The 25073-nt window shown below is 40.4% G+C and overlaps 1 protein-coding gene across 2 annotated transcripts in view; it reads right to left on the bottom strand.

Annotated features, from left to right (window-relative positions):
* Nucleotides 1-216: 216 nt before the first annotated feature.
* The window catches only part of LOC121437412 (integrator complex subunit 6-like), a 54879-nt gene continuing 30022 nt past the window's right edge, over nucleotides 217-25073 (bottom strand). Inside the window, exons 8-18 of one of the 2 annotated variants that reach the window (XM_041637305.1) lie at nucleotides 21929-22081; nucleotides 17818-17950; nucleotides 14090-14184; nucleotides 13014-13124; nucleotides 10571-10789; nucleotides 9303-9426; nucleotides 7749-7891; nucleotides 7138-7372; nucleotides 4474-4848; nucleotides 2957-3050; nucleotides 217-2548 (exon numbers count right to left, since the gene is read on the bottom strand). In XM_041637305.1, coding sequence (XP_041493239.1) covers nucleotides 2440-2548; nucleotides 2957-3050; nucleotides 4474-4848; nucleotides 7138-7372; nucleotides 7749-7891; nucleotides 9303-9426; nucleotides 10571-10789; nucleotides 13014-13124; nucleotides 14090-14184; nucleotides 17818-17950; nucleotides 21929-22081 — 1791 coding nt within the window. In that variant the 3' untranslated portion in view covers nucleotides 217-2439. The remainder of the gene's footprint in view (nucleotides 2549-2956; nucleotides 3051-4473; nucleotides 4849-7137; nucleotides 7373-7748; nucleotides 7892-9302; nucleotides 9427-10570; nucleotides 10790-13013; nucleotides 13125-14089; nucleotides 14185-17817; nucleotides 17951-21928; nucleotides 22082-25073) is intronic. The other variant, XM_041637306.1, reaches the window with a different exon arrangement.

Below are 25073 nucleotides of genomic sequence, written 5' to 3'. Positions count from 1 at the left end.
CATGCTATACCCGTAGATCAGTGCACCCTCTCACCTCTCATCAGAGAAGTTTATTGCAGCAGATGGTACTTAACAGAGCTACTCCACTGCTCAACATGCAAAAAATAAGAGACTGGAGTACTCAGTCCTAAATGATAAATTTTATATATATATATAATTTATATTATATATATATATATATATATATATATATATATATATATATCCCTCCCCACAATGCTCAGGGATCTTTGGGGAAAGAAAGACCATGAAAGCCAGAGAATAACACCAAGGAAACTGTCTTCCAGACATAAAGGGCAGATACACAAATGAGTTAACAGCAATTGCAATAGCATGCAAAAGACCTGTGCAAGCTCCAACCAGACAAAATCCCAGCACGGAGGGGGAAAGGTAGACACGAAATTCTACCACTAGCTGAGGAGCTACTGGGCATCTGATAGTTGCTGGCAGAGGAAGAGTCAGTTTTCTTTAAGGATGGGACTCCTGGGTAAGTTGACCACACACCAGGTCAGGCTGCACGCCCATGACCATCTGGGCCACACATACTGGACTTGATGGGTAAAGAATTAAAAAAAAACTAAATCTCAAAGTTGGGTGGGAAGAGATGTGGGGTGGAGAGGGTAGGAATGGGAGGGCTTGGCAGGGGTGAGTATGTTCAAACTATATTTTATGAAATTTTCAAAGGAAAAAAGAGAAAAACCCTTTGGCTTTATTTCAGAGTTCCAATGAATTTGATTTTGGCAGTTTTCTCTCCCCAGATACTTGCAATTGGGAGGGCCTGGCCTCCCCAGACCCTTCTGATATCACCATTCAATCCTGTGAGTTACGCTTCCAAGATCAACTCCTTTAACATTTAAAACAAATATTCGTTCATTTATGTAAATACACACATGTGCTTGTACCAAAATGTGCATTAAAAAAGTCAGTGGACAACTTTTGGGAATTGGCTCTCTCATTTTACCATGTGAGTCCCAGAGATCAAATTTGGGTGACCAAGCTTGGTGGCAAGAGCCTTTACTGCTAAGCCATCTTATGGGCCCTCTTGTTAACATGTTAATTTGTTTGATAGTGTGTTGTGGAATATTTGTTTAAGTATGCAAAGATATGTTGCATTTGTTTAACTATGTAAAAAAAATGTGTTGCTGTTTTACCTTAATTGCCTAAGACACCTGATTGATCTAATAAAAAGCTGACTAGGCAATAGCGAGGGAGAAGGTATAAGTGGGACTTCTGGGCAGGGAAAGTAAGTAGGAGGAGGAATTTAGGGCATAAAGGAAGAAACAAAAAGAGACACCAGGAAAATGCTAGGAACCAACCAGCTAGACTTGGAGGAAGCAGAAAATTGAGTCATACATAATGAAAGAACGGTAAAAAGGCCCGAGGCAAAATGTAGATTAATAGAAACAGATTAAACTAAGTTAAAAGAGCGAGTGGGATAAGCCTAAGCTAAGGCTGAGCATTCATAATTAATAAGTCTCTTTATTTGGGAGCTGGTTGGCGTACCAGAGACAATTCTAACTACAATAATGTACAATTGTTTTTCTAAAAGGAATGCCATGACAAGAGACATACTAGAAATGTATTACCAATAAACATTTGAAAATCAATAAAAGGATTTTATTTCATATATGCAAAGTGAAAATCTCTTTGATCACTTACATTTTTACAAATAAACAACAATACTGCTCCATATAAATTTTTATATAAACATCAAAGAAAATATACATATTATTTTTCCTTTTAGTGCTTCCAAAGCACAAAATGTCCAAGTCTACCTGAAGACTTTCTGTTGTCACATGCAAGAACAAGTGTCAGAGGTCAGTGAAGCCTCAGGTGCACTCTGCAATCTTTCTAGACACAATGGAAGAGCACTGGAGGTAGATTGCTTGGTTACTCTCCCTGCCCCTTCCCAGAGACAAATAAGTTACCTAAATAGCAGCTTTTTACTCTTTGATTCCAACTATCCTGAATATTACATGGTTTAAAAGGCACAGCTAGAAATTGTGGAAAATTCTGTTGAGCACATGATGACCACTTTGATTCTACACACCTACTTGTTCTACTGGACACAACGAGGACACTAGGCAGTGCTCTCCTTGCGGGTGGCCCCTGCCCACTCAGAAAACGTCTGGAATGGTAACGCTCCAATGAGAGAACTCTATTAGCTGTAACAGGAGCAGCAATGCTGTGTGATTTCACATCGCTTTTCCTAACTGGAAAAATAAACAATGAAATAAAAAAATACTTTCCATTATAACTCTTAAGGCAGAAGCCCAGCTTTACTTCCAGATAATCATTAAAAGCTCTAGTCAAGCGCTTTTCTTAGCCTGAGTTAGGTCATTCATTCCCTTCACTCAAACATTCTAGAGGGCTTCAGGAAGGTCCCATTCCAGCCTACAGCACAGAAAAGGCGTTTCTTTTTCCTCACTTGTCTTGGTATTAACATGATGATCTGCTGTTGATGTGATTCACATTGTTAAGAAGGGGATGGGAATCTATTTTTTCTAGTACCTTCTCAAGGTACTGAATTAAGACTCTTCTTTTAAACCTGAAAATAAAAAGAAATATTATTGACCATCATAGAAGACTTGACAGCGTGCAGAGTGCTGTGTAGTGTGCAACCCAAAGGAAGTGTAAGTCACTCTCATGCAAAGGTATGGCTTAGCAAATGTGAGGGCCATTCTAACATACATACACACACACACACACACACACACACACACACACACACACACACAAGCTAGGAGCCATGAATCAGGACTCTGGTCTTTCCATCTGAACACGGTAGGAAGCAGCTTTAACTCTGAGTGGGGACAAGTGTTTTCTTTCACAGATTAAGGCAGAGCCTATTCCCCTCTTTGTCTTTCCTTGGATCCTACAACTAAAGTAAACAAAAGAAAAGAAAAACAATACCCAAAACAATGAGAAAACCTTTAGAAGTTTCGTTTACACCCACCTTGCAGCTTCCTTGATGGTGAACTCAACAAACTGTTTCTTCGTCTCCAGAGGTCCCTGCACTTCTTCAAGCAAAATGAAAATCCTTTCATACTCTGGTGATAGTACAAAATTCAGTATTATAAAAATATGAATGAGAAATAAAATTCAATCATGCGTCCTCAGAAATCATTCCTCATAGGTAGAAAGTCATAAGCACAGCTGGTATGTTAAACACTAAAATAAAAATGTCTACATACATTCATGAGAGAAATTCTTATAAACAGTACTCAAATGAGGTACACTGAACACTGGTTGCCCCAAACTGCCCTAACCCATGAAGCCTGTGAATTTATTTCCATATATGCTTTATATGCTGATGGAATTAGATTATGGATATTGCGTTTGTCCCGGTTTACGCACAGGGTTTAAAGTAGCCATAATATCCTTTTAAGATGGAATAGTATAGACATTTGATTGCTTCTGGAAGAGGGAGAATCAATTTGTTTGAGAGTATTGCCCATGGTAGTGGACGACCTTGCACCCAGGAGTGCATGGTAGATTCAACTAGTTACTAAAAATAGAGGAGAGGAAGTTGAGAAAGTGGGAGGTGGGGTGGATCTAGAAGAGAGGAGTTGGGGATGAATATGATCAAAATCTATTGTATACAGATCTCAAAGATTAATCTAAGATTATAATTTTTTCCTTCCTTTTTTTTAAAGATAGGGTTTCTTTGTGTAGTCCTGGCTGTACTGGAATTCTCTCCGGCCTCGAACTCAGAGATCTATCTGCCTCTATCTTCCCAGTGCTAGGATTAAAGGTGTATGCCACCACCACCTGGCTAACAAATGGAATCTTAAAGGTCAGAGAGAAAACACATTAAGAACAGAAGTGGAAGCCAAAGGAAAAAAGTATTCTGCTGCTGAGTTGATGCAGGAAGGGACCACGGGCCCAGCAAATGCAGCCAGCCGGCAGAAGCCAGAAAAGGCAAGGAAACAGACTCTGCCTTTATCCCTGAGAAGCAGCACTGGCCTGCCAGCTTGCCTTCACTTTAGTCCAGGGAAAAATAGTCTGAATTGCAGAGCTGTGAAGTAATCAGCTTGTATTGTCCAATGCGATGGGCATCTGGTAACTTGTTAAAGCAGCAAAATGAAACCACTATAAGTTAAGGCCAGAAGAATCACTTTAAGTCATGTGAAAGCCCAAGACTGACCAAAAATTGTATGGCCAGACTCTACTCTGGAACTTAGGGTAGAGCTCAGTTGGTAGACCGCCTGCCTAACAAGGATGAGACTCTGGGTCCAATCCTTAGCGCCGCCTTAATTGACTGTGGCAGCATATCCCTGTAGTGTGAGCACTATAGAGTGAGTTAGACACAGGAAGATCAGGCAATATCAGCGGTCTGGACCACGTAGAGAGTTCGAGGCCAGCCTGAGCTGTATGAGAGCCTGTCTCAAAACCAACAGTAGAAATCTCTCGAGAACGATACAAGAGGGATTCTCCCATTGCATTTCTTAGAGATATTCCATCGCTACTTACTCCGTCCGAACTTTCGAACTTCCTTCATCAGCTGGTGCTTGATGTCGGCATTGATGCCTTGTGCCATCGCAGGAGTGATTTGCATTGAATTTGGCACAGTTTCCAAAGCAGACGCCATGGCGATTTTTCTGTCATCTACAGAAAGACCGCAGCTTTCGTCTCCTCCTAGGAGTAAATTGTTACTAGGTTTGTGAATGAGTCCGTCTTTCCTGAGACCAGTAAAGTCATCGGACAGTGAATCCAATTGGTTGGATATAAGGCCATCTTCTGCCACATTCATAAACTCTGCCGGAGCAGATTTTAATAAGAATCCATGGGCTGCGCTTTGCCCATTTTCCATCTTCTCTTCATGGAGATCATGAATGACAGCGGCATCTGGAAAGCAAATTAAGAAGTTGAGCTGTGAAGTGAGCGCATCATATCAATCCCACAGGTACACCTCCATGATCCTCAGCTTCAAGAAAATGATGAGGAGGACAGAGCAGACGGCGCTCTGAGACTCTTCCCACTATGAATGCATACAGAAATCAAGACACTAACTAAGCACTCACAGGTCCCCGGAGCTCAGGGCTTAATGTCAACCTGAGAATTCAAAGTCACATATAAACTGCTACCCTTCCCTGAGTTTGAACCCCTATGAATTGTGCATACCATGCGCTTCCTGGGTAAAGCAAATATTCTGAGAAAACGGAGATGCCTACTAAGGCGGAACAAATTCTCTGCCCTCATCTGCTGATGGAGGTGGGTCTTGTATCTGTCTGTTGCTTTCATTGGTTAATTAATAAAAAAACTGCTTGGCCTTTAATAGGACAGAAAATTAGGTAGGCGAAGTAGACAGAACAGAATGCTGGGAGAAAGAAAGCTGAATCAAGGAGTCGTCATAGCTCTCCTCTCCAAGATGGACGCAGGTTAAGATCTTCCGGTAAGCCACCATCTCGTGGTGCTACACAAATTATTAAATATGGGTTAATCAAGATGTGAGAGTTAGCCAGTAAGAGGCTAGAGCTAATGGGCCAAGCAGTGTTTAAAAGAATACAATTTGTATGTTGTTATTTCGGGTAAAGCTAGCCGTGCGGGAGCCACACTACAATCTGCTAAGCAACTGCCTATCTGTAGATGATTCTGCCCGTTTCCCTTTCGACGGCAGAGTAATTATTTTTCCGTTCGTTCTCAGGCCAATTCCTCTATGCCATTTGCTTATCTTCCACTGTGCCAGGCACCAGGGCAGCAGCTGAGAATCTGCAGTGAACAAGAAACAAAGGAACTGACCCTGCCTGCCCTTACAGAACCTACAGTGTCACGGGGCCATTGGAGAGGAACTAAGAATGAGCCACGGCACCCTCAAAACTGCTTTCATTTGAGGAAAGACAGAAATAGGGCACGAGAGAGGGCTGCCAGGTGATGGCAGGATCTTCTGGAAGGATCCCAAGTTGTAGCGAGGGCAGGAGTAAGCCAGGGGCAGCAGAGTGAAGCTCTGGAACTAGAGGTAAGAGAGGACGGTGGTGTCAGGCTATGTGGAGCTGTGTGGACCAGGGTGAAGAGTCAGGCTGTATCCTGAAGGTTCAGAAATACGAAGGATGCATTTTCTGTATGGATGTGGCATGCTTGTATTTATCTGTTGACATCTTCACTCGGATTTCAAATCGGGAGAGAAGATGGGTAGGAACTAAATAAGAATTAGATGCAGAGAGGCTATCTAAGAAGAAAAACTTGGTAAAACTTCATGGAAGCATGGAGTGAAGGAATGGAGAAAAATAGTAAGAAGCAGGAATTGAATTGAATGTCAGATTACCTCACCCTGTTAATGGTCGTATGTCCAGGTGCCAGCATGAGAGTACGTGATACTCAGATCTTCCTGACTCTGGCTCAGTGACTTTAAGTCACTCAGCACTGACAAAACAGTATGAGCAACACTACATTCTAATATATGGTTTTTCAACCCTACGAATCCTTAAAAATGACATAGCTTTTCCGGTAGAGCGAGGGATAACTTCACTAACTGCCATGCAGAAGGATGCGAGCAGAGCTCCTCTAGAGAGAAAAAAGCAGGTGTTTACTTGTACGACATCAAACAGTACTGTCTGTTAGACACTGTCTGTGGTTAAATACAGGCTTGAGAGCAGAGGAACGAACTGAACTGTAGTCTAGAGGTGTGAATATTAGGAGTTGTTCAAATAGAAATAGAGGAGGGCATGAGCAACTGAGCCCAAAACAACCGAGAGGGAAAGGCAATGAACGGAAAACACGAGTGATCTTGAGAATTGTTTCAGTGGGGTCAAGGAGAGAGACCCCAGAATTACCAGTTCAGTCACGAACAGGGGGCAACATCACAGAGAGCTCTTAATAGTGAACCTACTTAGACACTTAGTTTATCTTCCTGTCTTTTGAAGTTGATCCAAATGGTTACAGCAGGCATGCTTAGAACTCCACATTTTTGTACCAACATGTATTAATCACCAATTATGACATTAATACCACTTGTTAATTACTATAATTATTCATCTTCTTCCTCCATTCATATGGCTAAGACCACTGAGTCAGGGTCTCTGTGTCCTCGAAGGCCTGTTGTGCCTACCACAGATGCTCTAATTATGGTTTACTTAATCAACAACAAAAAAGGAACCCTGGAAGACAGACAAAGTAAAAACAACCACTACTCTGTACCTGGATGTACAAGGGTGGGTTTGAGGAAGGTTGGACAAGATGGGAACCATGAGGCTGAGAGTAGTCCCTTTCCGCCCAGATGGTTGATGACAAGAGGAGGTGTTTGTGGTTTCCTCAACAGCAGGGGCATGCTCCGCCTTCTCTTAGATGACATAGGACTGTTGGGCTCTCCAGGACGCTTCACTTTGTTTTGTGGCCCTACCACAAACTCATCTGCTTCATCAATCATCATTCCCTTAAAAAAAAAATCAATGAACATATTTCATTCAAAACACCAAGGCCTACTATGTACTCAACAAATGACAGTTATTATTGTATTCAACTAACACAACTGGGTACAGTCGAACAACTCATGGAAAGAGCCATGTAGGCCTGGGATGCCACCTTCAAAGAGTCTGCCTCAGCATAAGTCAGAGGGCTTCCCACCAATGCCTCATTTGCCTCTTCTACTGACTATGTTCCAGAACAGTCAACAGTATCATTATGGGAAACAAGCGAGATCCATCTACACATAGGTCCTGATGGCATTTTTAGCTCGGATTTGTATACATCTGGCTAACAAGGATAGCGTTACAGTGAAAGTATCACAGACACAGAAATGGGTATACTACCTTTTTATCTTGCTTAAATGGATTGCCGAAAGTATGCAGTCTTTTTGGTTGATCCGGATCAATCTCTCGGAGTGGTGAAGCCAGCATCTTTAGATACTCCTGATAGTTGCCCATTTGTGCAACTGGGACACTATGAAGTGAATCTGCAAAATCAGCAGCAGAGAAACGAATACTTAGAGCTGAAGTATATGGTCCTTTTGAAAGGACATTGTCATAGCTGGTTCAGCAATGTGTAGTTTAGCATTATCGTCTGAAATCTCCAATCTAGTATCCCGGGATCTACCACCACCTGTAGGATCTAGCATCATCATCATTTATACCAGTCAGTGGTCTACAGTCACTATACTGCCTACGGGCTCACTTCACAAGGACTAGAAACTCCTTTACCTCCCAACACCGCATAAAAATGGGCTGGCCTCGTGCATGCCATCATCTGAGTTCAAAACCCTGTGGACATTCTGCACTCTGAAGCACTGAGGCTCCATGGTGTTCTAGTGTTCTCTTTTTCTATAAAAAGATTCATGTTCATTTTATGTGTCTGTTTTGCTTTCAGGTACATATGTGCACTGCACACAGGCCTGGTGTCTGCAGAGTCCAGAAGAAGGTGCCAGATCCCCTGGAACTGAAGTCATGGACAGTTGAAAGCTACCCAACATGTAGGTGCTGGGAACTGAACCGGGGTCTCTTGTAAGAGTAACCAGGGCTCTTCAACAGTGGGCCACTGCTACAGCCCCTCTCTCTGTATTCTGGAGCAGGTTTGCATTCTTTAGCCCAGGCTGGACTCAAATCCATAGACTCCTCCTGCCTCAGGCTCTTGAGTACTGAGCAACCATGCCCAGCTCCTCATGGTATTCTCTTGTCACAAAGAAAATGTTACCCTCTGAGGATTTGATTAAATATAAAAGTTGTCTTCCTAGGAAGCCTCTGTTCACACACACACACACACACACACACACACACACACACACACACACACACACAGACACACACACACACACACACACACAAAGTATAATATCAGAGACTTGGCTAGGGGGTTAACTCATTTTTTTGTGGATAAGTAAACCCATTCAAAATTAACAAAATAAAATGAAGAAAAATTGCAAACCATCACAATATTCCTGTTTATCTGGAGTTCATGACTTTTGAGGGGAGTAGGTATTCACAGCTTACTTTTTCCAGAGGCAGCTGGGCATGATCAATGTCTGAGTGTACAGGTTTGGAAATCTGACAGACCTAGGTTCCACCACTTTGCAATGGGCTAACCCTGCCTGAGCAAGCTACTACAGTTCTTGCTCTTCATGTCAGTGCCTATCAGCTGGGCATAAAGTCAGTGTCTAGCTGAGAGTTTGAGACTTGCAAGAGCGAGCACGCAGAACAATGGCGATATGGCATGCTGATTAATACACACCTGAGGGGAAGAGAACCAGGGAGATGGGGGGGGGGCTTGAGTGAATGGGAATACTGTGAGCATTAACAAAATAATTCTGCAATAAACGCTGTCATGCAAGTCATGTCTGCTATTAGCCTAAGAGCATTCCACTGTTAGGTTACCTTCATCTTGTCCAACAATGAACTTCCGTGTTCTCAGTAGATTGGATCTCATTCTGGTCAACTGGTCTAAAAGTCCTCTACGTGGAATATCATAAGCATTTCTATATGTCTGAGGTTTCACATCCTATGTTAAATGAAACAATCTCAGTTACTCCTAAGGCTTTTAAATAACGAAATGTAATACCTAACCCTCTTAAAATCTTATTGAAGAGAACGATATTTAATACAGCCGATTATTGCTAATTTTTCCAAGTAGAAAACCTTCTGTTTCTTGTTCTGAATGCTAACATATCCAGAAGTCATTAAAATCACTGGGGAAATAATTTTCAAGCCTATCATTTAAAACTCCAAATCCCAAGGTTTATATATGCCTGTCTGTAGCTGTCTGGCAGGACTGCTGCTTGTCACCTGGATTGATTCCCCCTGCAGTCAGGGAGGTAGGCTGCAAGAGTCTCACTGCAGGATGACAACTGCAGACTGCACAGCCAGTGACATTGGCTGCAGGCCCAGCTGCAGTGCCTTTGGAGTCTGCTGCATCCCTGAGCATGAGCCAGGGTGCTGATGGCCAGGGCCTGACAAGTACAGCAGGGAGGGCCAGCTCCGATCCCACTCGCTTTCTCCGCGAGAATGCACGCTTCCTCCGCAAGAATGCATGCATGCTTCCTCCGCGAGAATGCACGCTTCCTCCGCAAGAATGCATGCACGCTTCCTCCGCGAGAATGCATGCATGCTTCCTCTGCGAGAATGCACGGGGCCAGAGTTTTCCTGCGGTCTGGCTGAGGCATTCTCTAAGCTGCACGGAACCTACTTGCTACTAGTCTGTCTGTCGTAGGTGCTAGATCTACATGGCGGCCTGCCTATTGCAGTTTCCTTTCTAGTTTACTTTTTATAGCTGCTTACTTCCCATTCCTACCAACCAATATATCTAGTACGTTTAATTTCATGTTGGTATCTGCTGGCAGAATAATCTCAAGATAGTTTCACTAATAATCATTAATTCCAAGTTGTGCATGGTAGCGCACACCTTTAATCCTAGAACTCGGAGGCAGAGGCAGGCGGATCTCTGAGCTTAAGGTCAGCCTGGTCTACAAAGCTAGTCCCAGGACACACAGAGAAACCCTGTCTCAATAAAGCAAAATACAACTACCAAAACAACCACTACTACTAATGATGATGATAACAACTCCGAAATAGGCCATTATTTCAAACTAAAGCAACACAAACCAGGCAAAGTCAGATTAAGGATGCCTTTTAGTGGCACAAGTTACCTTGTTGAAGAGCCCTATTTGGAAGCCAGCAAATTCTTTGGTAGTCAGTTCCATCAGTCTCGGTGCATTTTCCCCTATGATTTCTTTCAACAGTTTTCTAAAGTTTTTATTGTGAGCCAAGGCCAGGCCACTTGCAGAATAATTTTTCACTTTGATACCAATCTCCTGGGGGGGTTTCTTCCCCACTGATGCTAGTATTCGCTCGGACTCTATTTTGGTCTAAAATGAAAGGACAGAACATGTTATCCAAATATCTACCACATCATCACCATTTTATTATTTAAGAAAAATACTTTAAGAACCACCCTGAACACTTTTCATGTGCGAATCACAGTTCCCTATGCTTCTCTGTTCTACCACGGCAAACACAGAGGGGACTGGAAAGACAAATGACTTCATGCAAATTGTCTTTGCTAGTGTCAAAACTATGAACGAATCATGGAGTAAATAGAAACCATGGGCAAGAATTTCATTCATAGACATGAAAAAGCACATATTGTTACTGCAAAATCTAATCTAATTCAACACATTTGGTTTGGATCCAGACACAAAGGTTTAAAACTCTATATTCATACATGTAACTTATTGCTTAAATTCAGATCATATAGACTGGCATTGTATTTGAAAACATTAAAAATGTTTTTTTAAACAAATTATATTATCCCATAAATCTTATAAAAATAAAGCTTAATTTAACAAATGTTACTAAGCAAATATTTTTAATGTCTACTCAGCAAGTTTATCATTCACAAACACTGGGAAATCCCCTTAATAGACATTGTATCAATTAATTTTCCTTGAATAAGTTAAAGCAGAGCATTTGGTATATTTCGTGTTTTAGATACATCTGAGATGGTTCAAGGAACACCAGTGATATAGATATTAAATTAGCAATAAGAGAAACAGAAATTAGCAATAATCTTTTCTTTTTCTAAAAGACAAAATTCCATCAATGTTCAATAAGCTTAATAATTTTTTATTTCTTATGTATTGGCCAGAGATATTTATTTTCCTAAGTCATTATTTGGAATATATATGTGTATATGCTTCAGCAAATTCTTAAGTCATGAAATATGAGACAATAGTAGATACAGGGTCTGTTTCCTTGAATGACTTTGAAAGCTCATTCAATAAAAGAATACAGTTGTCCCAGAAGGTCCCAGCACTTGGATTAATTTCAACTCTGTTCACTTTTATTCCTTTGTGGCCATACCCTGACAAAGCCTTAAAGGCCAAACATAAACATCAAATTAAAAAAAATCAATAGATCAATAGAAAGATAAATAACCAAGGTCTTTACAACAACAACAACAACAAAAATCTATTAGCAGAGAGGAATGCGGGTTAGGGGGACTTGTTAGGTCAAAAATCTGGGCTTGTCTTTATTTTCTTTTGCACTTATGAGCACGCTGGACTAGTATGCTTCTGTAAGCTTTAGAAGGTGCTTTAAGGTTTTGGTCATTCCTAGCAAGGCCTGCCAGCATCCCAACTATGTAGGCCTATAGGTCCCTTAGAAAAATTTGAGATACTTTGTGTAATATTCAGTTTTCTAAAGGCCAAACTTGCAAACAGACTCAGCTAGAAATGCTGTAGTTGCTGCAAATGCTACTTCCTACTTAAAAAAAAAATGTATGTGTGAATAAGAGCGTAACACTGCTGCATTAATTTATCGCAGAACACAACTGTATGCAGCAGCGCTCTAACTCGGTAGTTTCCAATTATCTCCATCCTACGAGAATGGTCTAGGTACAAGTGAGAAATATGATAAGGAGGGCTGAGTGGAAGATGAGGTACTAATAGAGAGGGGCAGGCAAGGGACAAGGTGAATAATGGTGAATGGGGTGGGGTCTAAAGGAATAGACAAGGGCAAGAGAGGAGGAAGAACTCCACTCTTCTGCTCCCCTCGGGGCCTATCACCCTCCAGGTTGAAGAACACTGGTCTCATGTCCGCCCTGCCGCTTCTCCAGGGAAAAGCAGGCAGTTGTTTATTTAAGGGCTAGCATGTGAGTTTAAGAACTTAACATGCTGCCTGAAAGCGATTTCAGGCAAGGCATATTGAATCACACCAGACCTTGGTGTGCTGACTCACAAAAGGGGGAGGCTCTAGGCAAGTGAATTGAGGAGAAACTAGTTGGAGAACAGACAAAATATGACCCACAAGAGAACCCTATGAAGCCTCTGCCCCTCTTCAGCCACAAAGTATCAGCCAGCATATGAAACTGGCAGGCAGAAGGAGAAATGGCACAGCATCAAATGATACTGACAGACCCTTAACTGCATTTAATGGTGAAGCTAGAAGCCATAGAGAATCACATTATTACTAATCCATAAAGTGTAGAGATATATACACATTTAAGTTGAAAAGTTACAATTACACTAAAGAATAAGGAAATGCACTTCTGAAGGCAAAGGAGTTTGGTTTGTTCGTTTTTACCAATACTACCTGTTGGCTGAGTTTTTTAAGGTAAGAGATAACACTGTAACTAAGTCCACAATCTAAATTATCTGATATCAGATTTGGAGCTCCCATCATCCTTAGTGCTTTCTTTAATGGCTATAAGGAAACAAAATACACAACAGTAAGAATAGAATAAATCTTTAATACTCAAAAGTTCAGTTATAAGGGGCAAGGGGACATGATTCATTTCTTAGAAGTCAAGGTGCTGCACATAAAACCAAACATGGAACATTAAAAAGTGGCAATGAAAATAGCAGAGAAGTAAGGAGCAGAAAAAAAAAATCAGAAGAAAATGGATAAGAAGAGCAACTAGCAGCCAATTCAAACAAGTACATTGCTTTCGGTCTTAACCCCCAACATCGACTCACTTCCCATAGCATATGATTGCAGAGCCCACACTTGCCATGGTAAAAAGCAACACAGCCCACTTTCCCCTCCCAGCAACACCAATGGTCCCCTTGAAGACTCTGCCTTTTCACCTCTAGAAACTTGGCATTAAGTTAGGACAGCAACCCCTGAAACGGCCTCGATTGTCTCCATTAGGATTACATGACGAGTTCAGATCATTTTCTCAAAGTATAAAAGCCAGAATGAGGCCACGTCATGCTTTCTTCTCTATCGCCAATGCCCCCCCCCCCCCATCATGTGGTGTCAGGATGTAATTTAATTTCTTCCAAGTTTTGTTTATGTACTGAAAAGCCACATTGAGTTTCTAGAGCTCAAAAGGGAAGGTGATGTAACATGAATTGAGACATATTTGCTGTTACATTCCAGAACTACAGTTTTATAAGGTTAGTTTTTAATAAGAGAAACATAGATGTGCTCATAACAATGACCATGGCAGTTAAAACTAAAGGAAACAGAAGCACAATGAATGCTTTTTTGTGCGGCCACGTCATCTCCAAACTCTTTCATATGGCTCGAGAAGACAGTGGCAACACAAATATTCGTAAAGTAAGAAGAGTTAATCTTCTTGCAGGGGTAAAACTTTGGACTCCTTATTTCTTACGACAAGAATCATCAGGGCCAGTTAATATATATGTACACACACAAATACATACTATTAAGTAGTACGGAGGCAGGGTTTTTAAGTAGCCGTCAAAAGCCTGTCGCCACTTCACATTTGGCTTAAGCTTGTGAATTTTAAACAATTCATCTGTAACACAAAACCAAGGGATCATGTTAGTCCAGAGCCAGCTTACAAGATCTAAAATCAAGCAACTAACATGTAGAAATAGGAGCTGATTCAGGCCAGATGAACATTCATCGCAATTTATCTGGCTGTCTTTCCTGGTCGTTGTAGCTACCAAAGTTCCATATAGATAGATGGTCTTCAAGTTACAATAGTTCAATTGAAGACTCTTTTAAACTTAAAGATCGTGGGGTACCCTGCCCTCTCTTAGGACTGGAGGGGGAAGGGGGAGGGTGAGTGGGGGAGTGGGAGGGAAATGGAGGAGGTGGAAATTTTGAATGGTATTACTTATAAAGCAAAAAATAAAATGTTTGAAAAAAAAAAGATCGTGGGGCACCACCACAGCTGGCTTAATATGACTCTTGAACACCATGGGCACCAATATAACTCTAGATATTTCCCTTAAATATGCAGACATTGCCTATCTCTTAAAATATAAATATAATTATTTTAGTACTCTAAAAATACATATTATACATATGGCATGAAAACTTACAAACACCCTCTTTATTTCCTTCCAAGTGTGAGAAAAAGATTTCTACCTTACTAATTCAAACTGGTATCCCCAGCTATCAAATCTACCTGCCATCCATCCGTACTGTAAAGACAGCAGATAGTATCAGGTCATCCTGTATTGTTCCTCTAAGCTCCATTAGGCAAATATTTTACTTACAGAGGGAAAAAATGCATATGTTCTCTCCAAATAGGTCTGTTCTTTAAAAAGTACTTTGGTTAAGAAAAGCAACCGGATATTTTCTTCTTTTTATTACCCTAATAAATTATTTACTCCCTGTGAAACAAATTTTAATAAATTTACAGTCATAAAAAGTAGGTATTTTGTTCTTTTTATTTTTTGGCAGTAGAAAGCAAAAGAAATCAGAAGGCGTCCTTGATGGAAGCCCTCAGGCTGTTGACACATCACTCTTGTCTTGACAGAAAGCTACAGAAAGTCCCTGCTATCCTGTGCTGATTCTTGAGTCTTTTGGGAATTCTGTGGAGGTTTGAAAAGTCTACAAGAGCTGGGCTGTAGCTCAGGGGTATACCACTTGTCTAGTCTATGAAATGGCTTGTTTTTGATCCCCAGCACTGGAAAAAAAATGAGACAAGACATAGACTACATCAGCTTCGAGGCAAAGCATTTGCCATTGCTCAGTGATAAAGAACACTAACTCGCTCCTCTTCCAAAGGATCCGGGTTTGAGTCTCAGCTCAGAAGAGCACACAACTTTCTATACCCTCTGTTCTAGGGGAATCTGAAGTTCTCTTTTTGGCTTCTGTAGATATTAAGCATGCATGTGGTACATAGACAAACATGCAGGCAAAACACCTCTTATACAGAAAATAAATTCTCTTTTTCTAATTTATTTATTTATCATGTATGCAGTGTTCTGTTTGCATGTATGCCTGCAAGACAGAAGAGGGCACCAGACATTCAGACAAAACACCTCTATACATAAAGTAAGAAATTCTCATTTGTTTGTTTATTTATTTATTTAGGATGCAGTGTTCTGTCTGCATGTATGCCTGCAGAGCAGAAGAGGGCACCAGATCTCATCTCATTACAGATGGTTGTGAACTATCATGTAGTTGCTAGGAATTGAACTCAGGACCTCTGGAAGAGCAGTCAGCGCTCTTAACCTCTGAGCCATCTCTCCAGTACCGCCCCTCCAGCTGCAAATAATAAATTCTTAAAAAGAAAATAAAAACTAAAGGTATTACTTATTCTGTTTATCTGATCTGTTTACATCTAAAAGTCTCTACTATTTCCATCCTTGTCCGCATAGAGAGCTTGAGGCCCGCTGGCAATAAGCAGTACCATAAGACAGAGAAGAAGCTAGAGATGTAAACACTATCATGTATTATTTGTCTTTCTGAGTCTCCTTGGTTTTCTAGCATGACATTCTCCAGCACAGTGCCAATAGTTAGCAAGAGTGGTTTGTACATAAATATTTTACTCGGGGAATAGATCTTACGGCATATACTTTCATTATAAAAATAACAACAAAAGGGAAGCTTTTTGAAAGACATGAATAGGGCGTGTTTGGGGCAAAAATTGGAGTGATGTTTCATTGCTGTACACTCACGAATACTGGAGATTAAATATGTGTAGCTTTTTGTATGCCAATCCCAGTGCAATAAAGTGGATCAAAAGGACACTGAAAAATAGAAAAATAACAACAGTCTAAATGAAGATTACTCTATTGTCTTTACTATGTATTCGTGGAAATTGAGGACATATTTGAAAAAAAGGATAGATTAATACATAAAATAGAGATATATTAGTAATTTAAGAAGGACTTATTTATTTCTATTTTAGGCATCTGGCTGTTTTGCCAACATGTATGTCTGTGCATCTCGTTCATGCAGTGCTCTCAGAGGCCAGTAGAGGATGTCAGATTCCTTGGAACTGGAGGTCAAGGTAGTTGTAAATTGGTGAACCTGTGTCTTCTGGAAGAGCAGCAAGGGCTCTTAAAGGCTGGGCCACCTCCCCTGCCCCTTTATTGTAATCTTACTGTCCTCTAACATACAGCCTATACTCTTAGAAAGAACGTATGTTCAGGCTGGACTAAGAAAGAAAATAACTTAAATATACAAAGCAATCATGCTGATATATTTATGATGACCTACTTTCAAATTTCTTAAATAGGAACTTAAATACTGCCCTTTAAATTCATCGTACATTAATAGTACTGTGATCAAATTTTTTAAAGGTTTCATCTTTTAAGCAGAAACTTAGAAACCCTCACATCCCCCCAAAAGATCCTCAAAACTTTACAACTAGGAGGGTGTAATGAAGTATATTACTCTAAAAAGATACCGCTCTCCAAATAAAGAGTACACATTTTTAACAGCATCGAGTAATGGCTACTTAAGTTGTTCCTTTAGAATTTTGTCATGAAATCAATCCATAACTTCTAAACCTGCTTAGTTGAATTGACTCTTGTACCTCTCTTTCTTCTTCACTCTGTTTTTAAAGTATGTAATATTCTGTGGAGAAAGGAGTGTAGTACAGTCAGTAGCCTCACAGAAGCCCTGGCTTCTAACGAAAGCCATCAATTCCTCTCCAACAAAAGCCCTAGTTTTAGAGCTAGAGAGACATTTGGGAAAGTGCTGTGTTTACAGTTCCAGATAGTCATTCAGCAAGTTCCAGATAGACCAAGACACTGGGTTTCAAAAACCAAAGTGGAAGGCGATTCACAAACCCATCTGACATCGACCTATGGCCTTCACACACACTTACATTAAGTGTGCACACGCGTGCATGCACACACACACCCCATCTAGTTTTCTGGGGGCATTCGAACTCATCTACAGAAAAGCCAAGATTCTCAAAACTGGAGAAAAGAGGGTGATTAATGGAGTTTGCAAACGTGAGGAGCAGTTAAGGTCAGGTATCTCATCTATTTCAGTTATAAGCAAAACAAGAAGAAAGTCAAAGAAAATGAAGTTCTAGCTTTCCAAATTAGTTTTCACACATTTATTATGCTAGTATTGGTTATTCTCCGATGGAATTTTAACTGCTCGTTAATTTCTTATCTACTGGGTATTTTTTTTTGCCATATTTTAAAAGTGACTAAGTAGCACATATTTTACTCACCTAAAAGAGGAAGTAAAACTGGGTAGTTGTAAGGCATCACAAAGAGGTTTACACAAGTTAAAGTCGTACTAGCTTTTAAATAACCAAATGGATATCCAAGCTCATTGTATTTTCCACTGCTGGTGACAAACACCTAAGAAGAACAGGGAGCAATGTACAGTTATACAGTCATTATTTTCTGTAAAGCCAAACTTACGGCAACACTCCACAGCAACATCTGTGGCCCAGCAATTCAGAAAATAGACTAGGTATTTTTGCATAGGGTTATGTAAAAATAACATGTTAAATGGGCATATTCAAAATACAGCCATTCAATTATATTACAAATTAAAGCAGGTGATACAATAGCCACAGGACACATCAACAATACCCAGAAATTCACTTGGTAGTGTAATGAAAAATGATGCTGAAATAGTATTAAGAATGCCAGCTTCCCGAAAGAACGAGGCATGATTACAGGAGACCTAGAACAAAGGGACTATGGTTCCATGCCTAAAGCATACATTCCAAAAAGAAAGACCATTTAAAAGACTGCATAAAGAGTCCTCATGTGTACTGCTATTAAATCTTGCTGTTTCCTTATTTAGTCATTTTTCACTCAATAAGTAATTATAACCTATTACAAGACAGAAACTATTGCAATCTTTCTGAGGCAGAAAGGAGATGCTTCGCTTCAATCCCAAATGCATTTTCTTGGCTACATCAACTTAAAAGACTGGAACATGGGTTATACTCACATAACCATTTTTTGATTTATTTACTGGTACTCCTGAGTTGGTATGTACTATTTGTAAGCTTCCATACACTTGATAAGCTGTGCCAGAGTCCTCCAGTCACCATGCTTTCTCTTTGTTCCCTGTGTAGACCCTGACTCAAATGAGGACACCCGTATAAGCTTTTAGAGGCCCGGGTCTATGCTTCCCAAAGACCTTTGGTAGGATTCCTTAATGACAGCAATTTGCCATGCTAGTTTTTTGTAATGGCTATATAACCTACCGCTCAGGAAATTTCTCTTAAAGCTAGTTATTATGAAAATGTGCCAGGTATTGTGGCACATATCTTTAATTCCAGCACTTGGGAGGCAGAGGCAAGCAGATCTCTGCAAGTTCGAGAATAGTCTGGTCAACAGAGTGAGTTTCAGGACAACCTGGGCTACATAGTGAGATCCTGTCTTAAAAAACAAAGAACTAACCAACCCCCCCCCCCAAAAAAAAAACAACCAAACAAACAAAAAAACAAAACAAAAATAAGAGAAAGAAAAAGAAAAAAAAATCTCAGCTGGGCGGTGGATCTCTGTGAGTTCAAGACCAGCCTGGTCTACAAGAGCTAGTTCCAGGACAGGCTCCAAAGCTACAGAGAAACGCTGAATGAAAAACAAAACAAAACAAAAAAGCAAAAAACAAAACAAAACAAAAAAAACCCTCTTATGTAATTGATGACTCTATAAAACATTAGTGCTAAATGTGATTCCTAGATTTTTGTTGCAATTCAAACTTTAAACAGACAACTATAATAAAATAGAGTGTCTTTTGTTTCCTAAGAAGGAGAAATGATGCATCATGCAAAGTAAAGAAAAAACCAAATGTGTGTGTGTGTAAGTGCAGGTGCATATGTATTTATAAGTGCACATGTATGGACGTGTGTAGAGGCCTAGAAGTTACGCTGTGCGTTGTCTTAAATTGCTCTCTGCCTTATGTTCTGAGACACGATCTCTCGGTGAACCTGAAGCTCAACAATTCAGCTGGCCGGGCTGGCCAGAGAACTCCAGGTGCCCTGTCTCTAGCTCTCTAGGCTGGAATGACAGCTACATGTTCTTGATGAGCATTTAAATGAGTGCTGGGGATTGAACTGCAGTCCTCGCAGATGTGGGCAAGCCCCTGAGCGAGCCTTCTCCCAGCTCTAGAGAATACCTTCTCTACTAAGGTCTTAGGAAACGTCCTCGCTCCTGGTTTGTTCTTATTCAGTCCCACTGATCAATCAGATCAGATTACTACAAGATCAGGACAAAGACTATGACATTTGAGAGGCTGTGGAGGAGTCAGGACAGATTTCTCAGGTTTCTTTTTTTAAATTTTTTTTATAATTTATTTTTTATTTTGTGTTCATTGCCTACATGTATATCTATCTATATGAGGGTATCAGAAGCCCAGGAACTGGAGTCACAGACAAGTGTGAGTTGCCATGTTGGTGCTGGGAATTGAACCCAGGTCCTCTGGAAGAGCAGTCAGTGCTCTTAACCACTGAACAATCTCTCAAGCCCCTCTCGGGTTTCTTTGAAGAAGATTTAGAAGGAGTATGCTATATAGAATGAAAGTTTATTTGAGAGAAAAGATGTGATTTGTAATTTTATTTAATTCTGTTGTAGAAATTCAAACCAAAGTATTGAAAAGAAGAAGTTAGTCTTCTATTGTCTACATTTCTAGAATTTTAGGGGTAAGCAAGTACATGGCTTGGTGAATATTCCAGAAAAACGACCTACGTCAAGAAACCCAGCAAGACTGGCAACTCCTTCCTTCCCTTTCTGGCCACTACCCTGCAACCCTCAGGAGGAAACACTACTCTGCCTTCTGACAGAGAAGTTCATTTCAGCTGTCTGAATAGAGAAAAGTACAAGTATACAATGGGTAATCTTTTTTGTTTGGCTTCTGTTGAGTATTGTAGTTCTGAAACTTTTTAAATTTCTTTTTCTTTTTGAACCAGATTTTCTCTGTGTAACAATCCCGGCTGTCCATGAAACTTGCCTGCCTCAGTCTCTCGAGTGCTGGGATTAAAGGCACATGCCACCACCACCCTGTAGTTTTGAAATTTTGTTTCTTACCCCTTCACATCCTTGACTCAAACTTGTTCCTTTTCTTTTGAACTAGCCTTAGTATCTTAAGAGAATTAAAGTAGCTTATAGATACAGTGCATCAGTGGTCTCACATTTTAGAACAAAACAGGTAAGTTTCTGAAAGTGTTCCCTGTGTCAAGAGAACCTAAAAATAACTGACTGGTCCTGTAGCTCAGTCATAGAATGAACATTCTTGTAATGTGGAGCTTTTTTGTATCTAAATAAAAAAGCCACGATTTCAAAAGTCTAGAATTTTACAAGTCAAACCCATGGACAAATCTACGAAGCCATGAGCAGATCCTTCTGACTGCAACACAGCACTTAGAAGAGCGAGCGTATGGTACCCTGCACTTGCTCATCTCAGAAAATCCCAGTTGACCGACCCATCAGTGAGGCTTCTACTAACCACACTACTGTCTCACTGCATTATACTCATGCATAAAGGAATGTCGAGTTTCTGGTTCTTGGCCCCAAATATACAGGACTTCTCATTTCTCAAGTTCAAAATAAGAGCCAGAGAGTCTTGCTCATACCTTAATCGAATCACACCCCATAGCTTAATGATTCGTAACCTGGGGAACAGATAAGAATGGGTCTACCCAACCCCAGCTCCTTGAATGCATGGGTTCGTCAGATTCTACTTCCATAAATGGCAATGTACAGTATGTTAATGGTTCATACCTTTCTAAAATTATTCTCTTGGCTATGTTGTTTGATAGCCTTTAAAAAATACAATATAATTATTACCAAATTTAAAACATTTTAAAATAATTTTTGTAAAGATTTTACAGTTCTTATTTTTTAAAGATTTTATTTATTTTTATGTGTATGTGTATTTTGCATGTATGTATGTATGTATGTATGTATACCACATGCATGCCTGGTGCTCATGGAGGCAAGAAGAGAACATCAGATCCCAGGAACTGGAGTTAGAGACGGCTGTGAGCTACCACATGCCACACCACGCCACGTGGGTGCTGAGTCCTGAACCTGGATCCTCTGCAAGAGCATTAAGTGTTGTTAACCACTGGGCCATCTCACCAGACCCTTATTAGTCCTGGCTGTCCTGGAATTTACTCTGTAAACCAGGCTGGCCTTGAACTCAGGGATCTGCCTGCCTCTGACTTCCAAGTGCTAAGACTAAAGGCTTGGGCTACCACGCCTGGCCAGTATTCATTCTTAACTACTGCGTTATCTCTCTAGACGCCCCCCCACACACACAATTTATAACCAATTTCCAGAATGAGTATAGACATTTGGATAGTAGGTAAGGATAGCTACCTGCCAGCAAGTATGAGGAGATTTTCTTTCCAGAATGTACTGAGTTAAGGGAGAAGGTTCAAGTTCATATTTGTCAAAGGGCAGTTTATCTATAACCATTGGTTCACAATCGACACAAGAAAACCTCACAACAGGATGAGATGTTCGTGGAGGCTAAAAAAAAGGAGGAAATACGATCAGATATCAAGCAAATGCACAATTGTAACCATTCTGAAAGCCCTGTTACATTTTTGGCAAACCATCACTAAGATACAGATTAGTATTTTAAGAGTTTCTACAACTTTCTTCCCCTCTGACTCCTACTTGGGATTGGAAGAGGGAAGATGAGTTAAAGCAGAGCTAGAATTGCAGTGACGTAATAACTGCATTGATTGTGTTAAAGTAACCCTTATGGTCCATATGATGGACTCTCACGTTCAAACCCATTTTGTGAGCTTTAAGCATTCATGAGTGTCGGTCTTCGATATCAGGAGGTTAGATAATTGAGATACCACTGGACAAGGAGAACCTCTGGACTTTTCTAATGAGTTTAGGCTACTAAGAAGCAAATGGAAAAACAGCAAAGGTACGGAAGGACAACATACACAATGATAATACTCAGATGCCCTGGTCACAACTTCAGGGCCTCAAAGGGATTTTGTAGCACTGCTCATACCCACAGGTTTGTTTTGAATAGGTGAAACTGAGGGTGCTTTGGGTGAAACTTCAAAGGTCTGTGTGTTTGGGGCACCACAGTAGACTAAGGGAGAAGTGATTTTATCACCAGGTTTGTCTAAGTAGAGAAAGGGGGGGCAAGGGCTCAGAAAGGTGGGAGGCCAGTACAAGCATGATGAAAGCGGCTTGCCTTCCTTTATGCAAAGGGGAAACGAATGCATTTGGCTTTATCATTTATAAACTTATAAATGCTTGAGAGTTGACAAAAACGGCTCTTGAGTGAACTACATGCAGGGGTATGGTAACACAAACTGTGTATAAGTTACTGGAAATTTCTATGATTTTAGCTTTCCCTTCTTTCAGTTTTAGTCAGTCTTGTGAACTGTCTCTGATTTCTTAGATCTGAATATCTTTAAAAAAAATCGACAAACACCTGGATGAAATTCCCTTGCTAGCAACAATGAAACAAATCTGCCACTAAAGGGGTTTGAAAGGGCGATGGGCTGACAGGTTTACCACCTCAGAGCCCTGGGGGAGAGAAGAGGAATAGTTTCCCTCACCCACACAAGTCGATTAAAAGCTGTCTGTTCCTCGAGCCTTGCATGACTTCTGAAAATCTAAAAGCCCAAACCAGTAGCCTGGGAGAAAATACAAGTCACTGTGGAAATTGTTAGAACCTAAAATGCAAATTAACCTGAATCAGGCAAGTCGCGCACTAAAGGAGCAATGCTAGGGTTGTATTCCCCATCCTTAGCCAGGGACCACACAGGAACTGCTCAGGCCTTCTTTCCTTGAGGACATGGAGCAGAGTGTTTTCCTAAACACTATCCCTGAAAAATAGTCAATTCAACTGGTACTAAGAATAACTATGACATCCAATTCTCTTCTACCAAATGCAGTTACAAGAAGACAAACCTTTGCTTATAGATAATTTTCTAAGCATTACATAATTACTAATCATTGAAAAGTAAATGGCTCACCAGGGTACTTGGGAAACTGAGTAAGAGCAGCTGTGAGTTCAAAGCCAGCCTGGACTACAATGTGAGAGCCCTTCTTAAGTTAAAAAAACAAATGTGAATTCATATGAAAGCAAAGTGCTTCGATTAATAACATGGAATCAATAGAGTTGTCTATCAATAGATGGATAAATGATACATAATGGAATTTCAGCCATAAAAATGAAACTGTCGCTAGGTGTGCTAGCACACGCCTTTAATCCCAGAACTTAGAAGGCAGAAGCAGGTGGCTCTCTGTGAATTTGAGCCCAGCCTGGTCTACAGAGTGTGCTCCAGGACAGCCGGGGCTATACATAGAAACCCTGTCTCAAAACACCCCTCAAAAATGAATCTGTTCAATTTGTAGGATAATGGGTGCAACTGGAAAACACTTTATTAAGCAAGGTAACGCAGGCTCAGAAAGACATATGCTCTCTCTCACAGTGAATCCCAGTTTTTAATGGTTAAATATGCATGTCTAGATAGGAGAGCTAGGTAGGTAAGGGCCAGGAAACTAGGAAGCCCATCAGATGGGGAAAGAAGAGGCCTTAAAGAAGCAAGTTGGGGAAGGCAGCAGAATACACGAGCTATTAAAATAGAAGGGGGAACTCTGGGAGCAAAAGGCTAACATGGGGACAGGGCAAAGGGCTGTTAAAGAGGAACACAGGACCCTCAACCAAAATGAAGCGTGTGTGAAAACAGCATAAGGAAGCCTGTTACTTTGCAAGCGAATTTTGAAAAAATGAATAATACTCTAAGGTAACCGAAAGGAACCAGCGAGGAAGAAATGAAAGTGCATCTAAATGGAAGCCCACATATTTTTATCTGCACTTCCCTTCAAGGACAGAAGACAGCTGTTTGTTCACATTTTTCTCTTGCTCTCATCATTGAGAGCAGCTGCCAACTGCAGATTTTTACATTTTCATGCTTTGAAGCAACATTAACTGCACAAACCAGTCTTCCATTATTTTTCATCATACTGTCCACAGTAAACACGATGACGTATTCAGTATAGGGCTACAGCCTCTTAGAATGTGTGAAGCCCTAGGTTCAGCTCCCAACATTGCCATGAAAAAACAAAACAAGCAAAGCAAATAACAAATAAATAAATAGTGTGAACCACAGAGAAACCCTGTCTCAAAAAAAAAAAACCAAACAAACAAACAAACAAAAAAAAACAGTGTGAATGTTACTTGGAAAAATGTATCTTTTAGGAGGAAGAAGACATTAAAATCATGCTCTCCTAATTTGCTTTCAAATGCATCAAAATAGCCATATCCAAAAATAGCTTCTTATATAAACTATAAAAATAAATAAAAATATTTCAAACTTTGATTACACACACACACCAAGTAAATGTACAAAAATATAAATAAAAGCAATGCTTTAATATCCACATGGCAAAGGTAGCAGTACAAAAGACTAAAAAGTATGACAAAATAAAGGAGATCTTCCTCCTTTGCTTTAAGGCATAGAACTAGCTGTTCAATAAAAGA

The sequence above is a fragment of the Microtus oregoni genome, unplaced genomic scaffold (assembly GCF_018167655.1).
Source record: "Microtus oregoni isolate MIOR12 unplaced genomic scaffold, Mior012 000052F_005, whole genome shotgun sequence".
Lineage (NCBI taxonomy): Eukaryota > Metazoa > Chordata > Mammalia > Rodentia > Cricetidae > Microtus > Microtus oregoni.
This window is presented reverse-complemented; position numbering and strand designations above follow the sequence as displayed.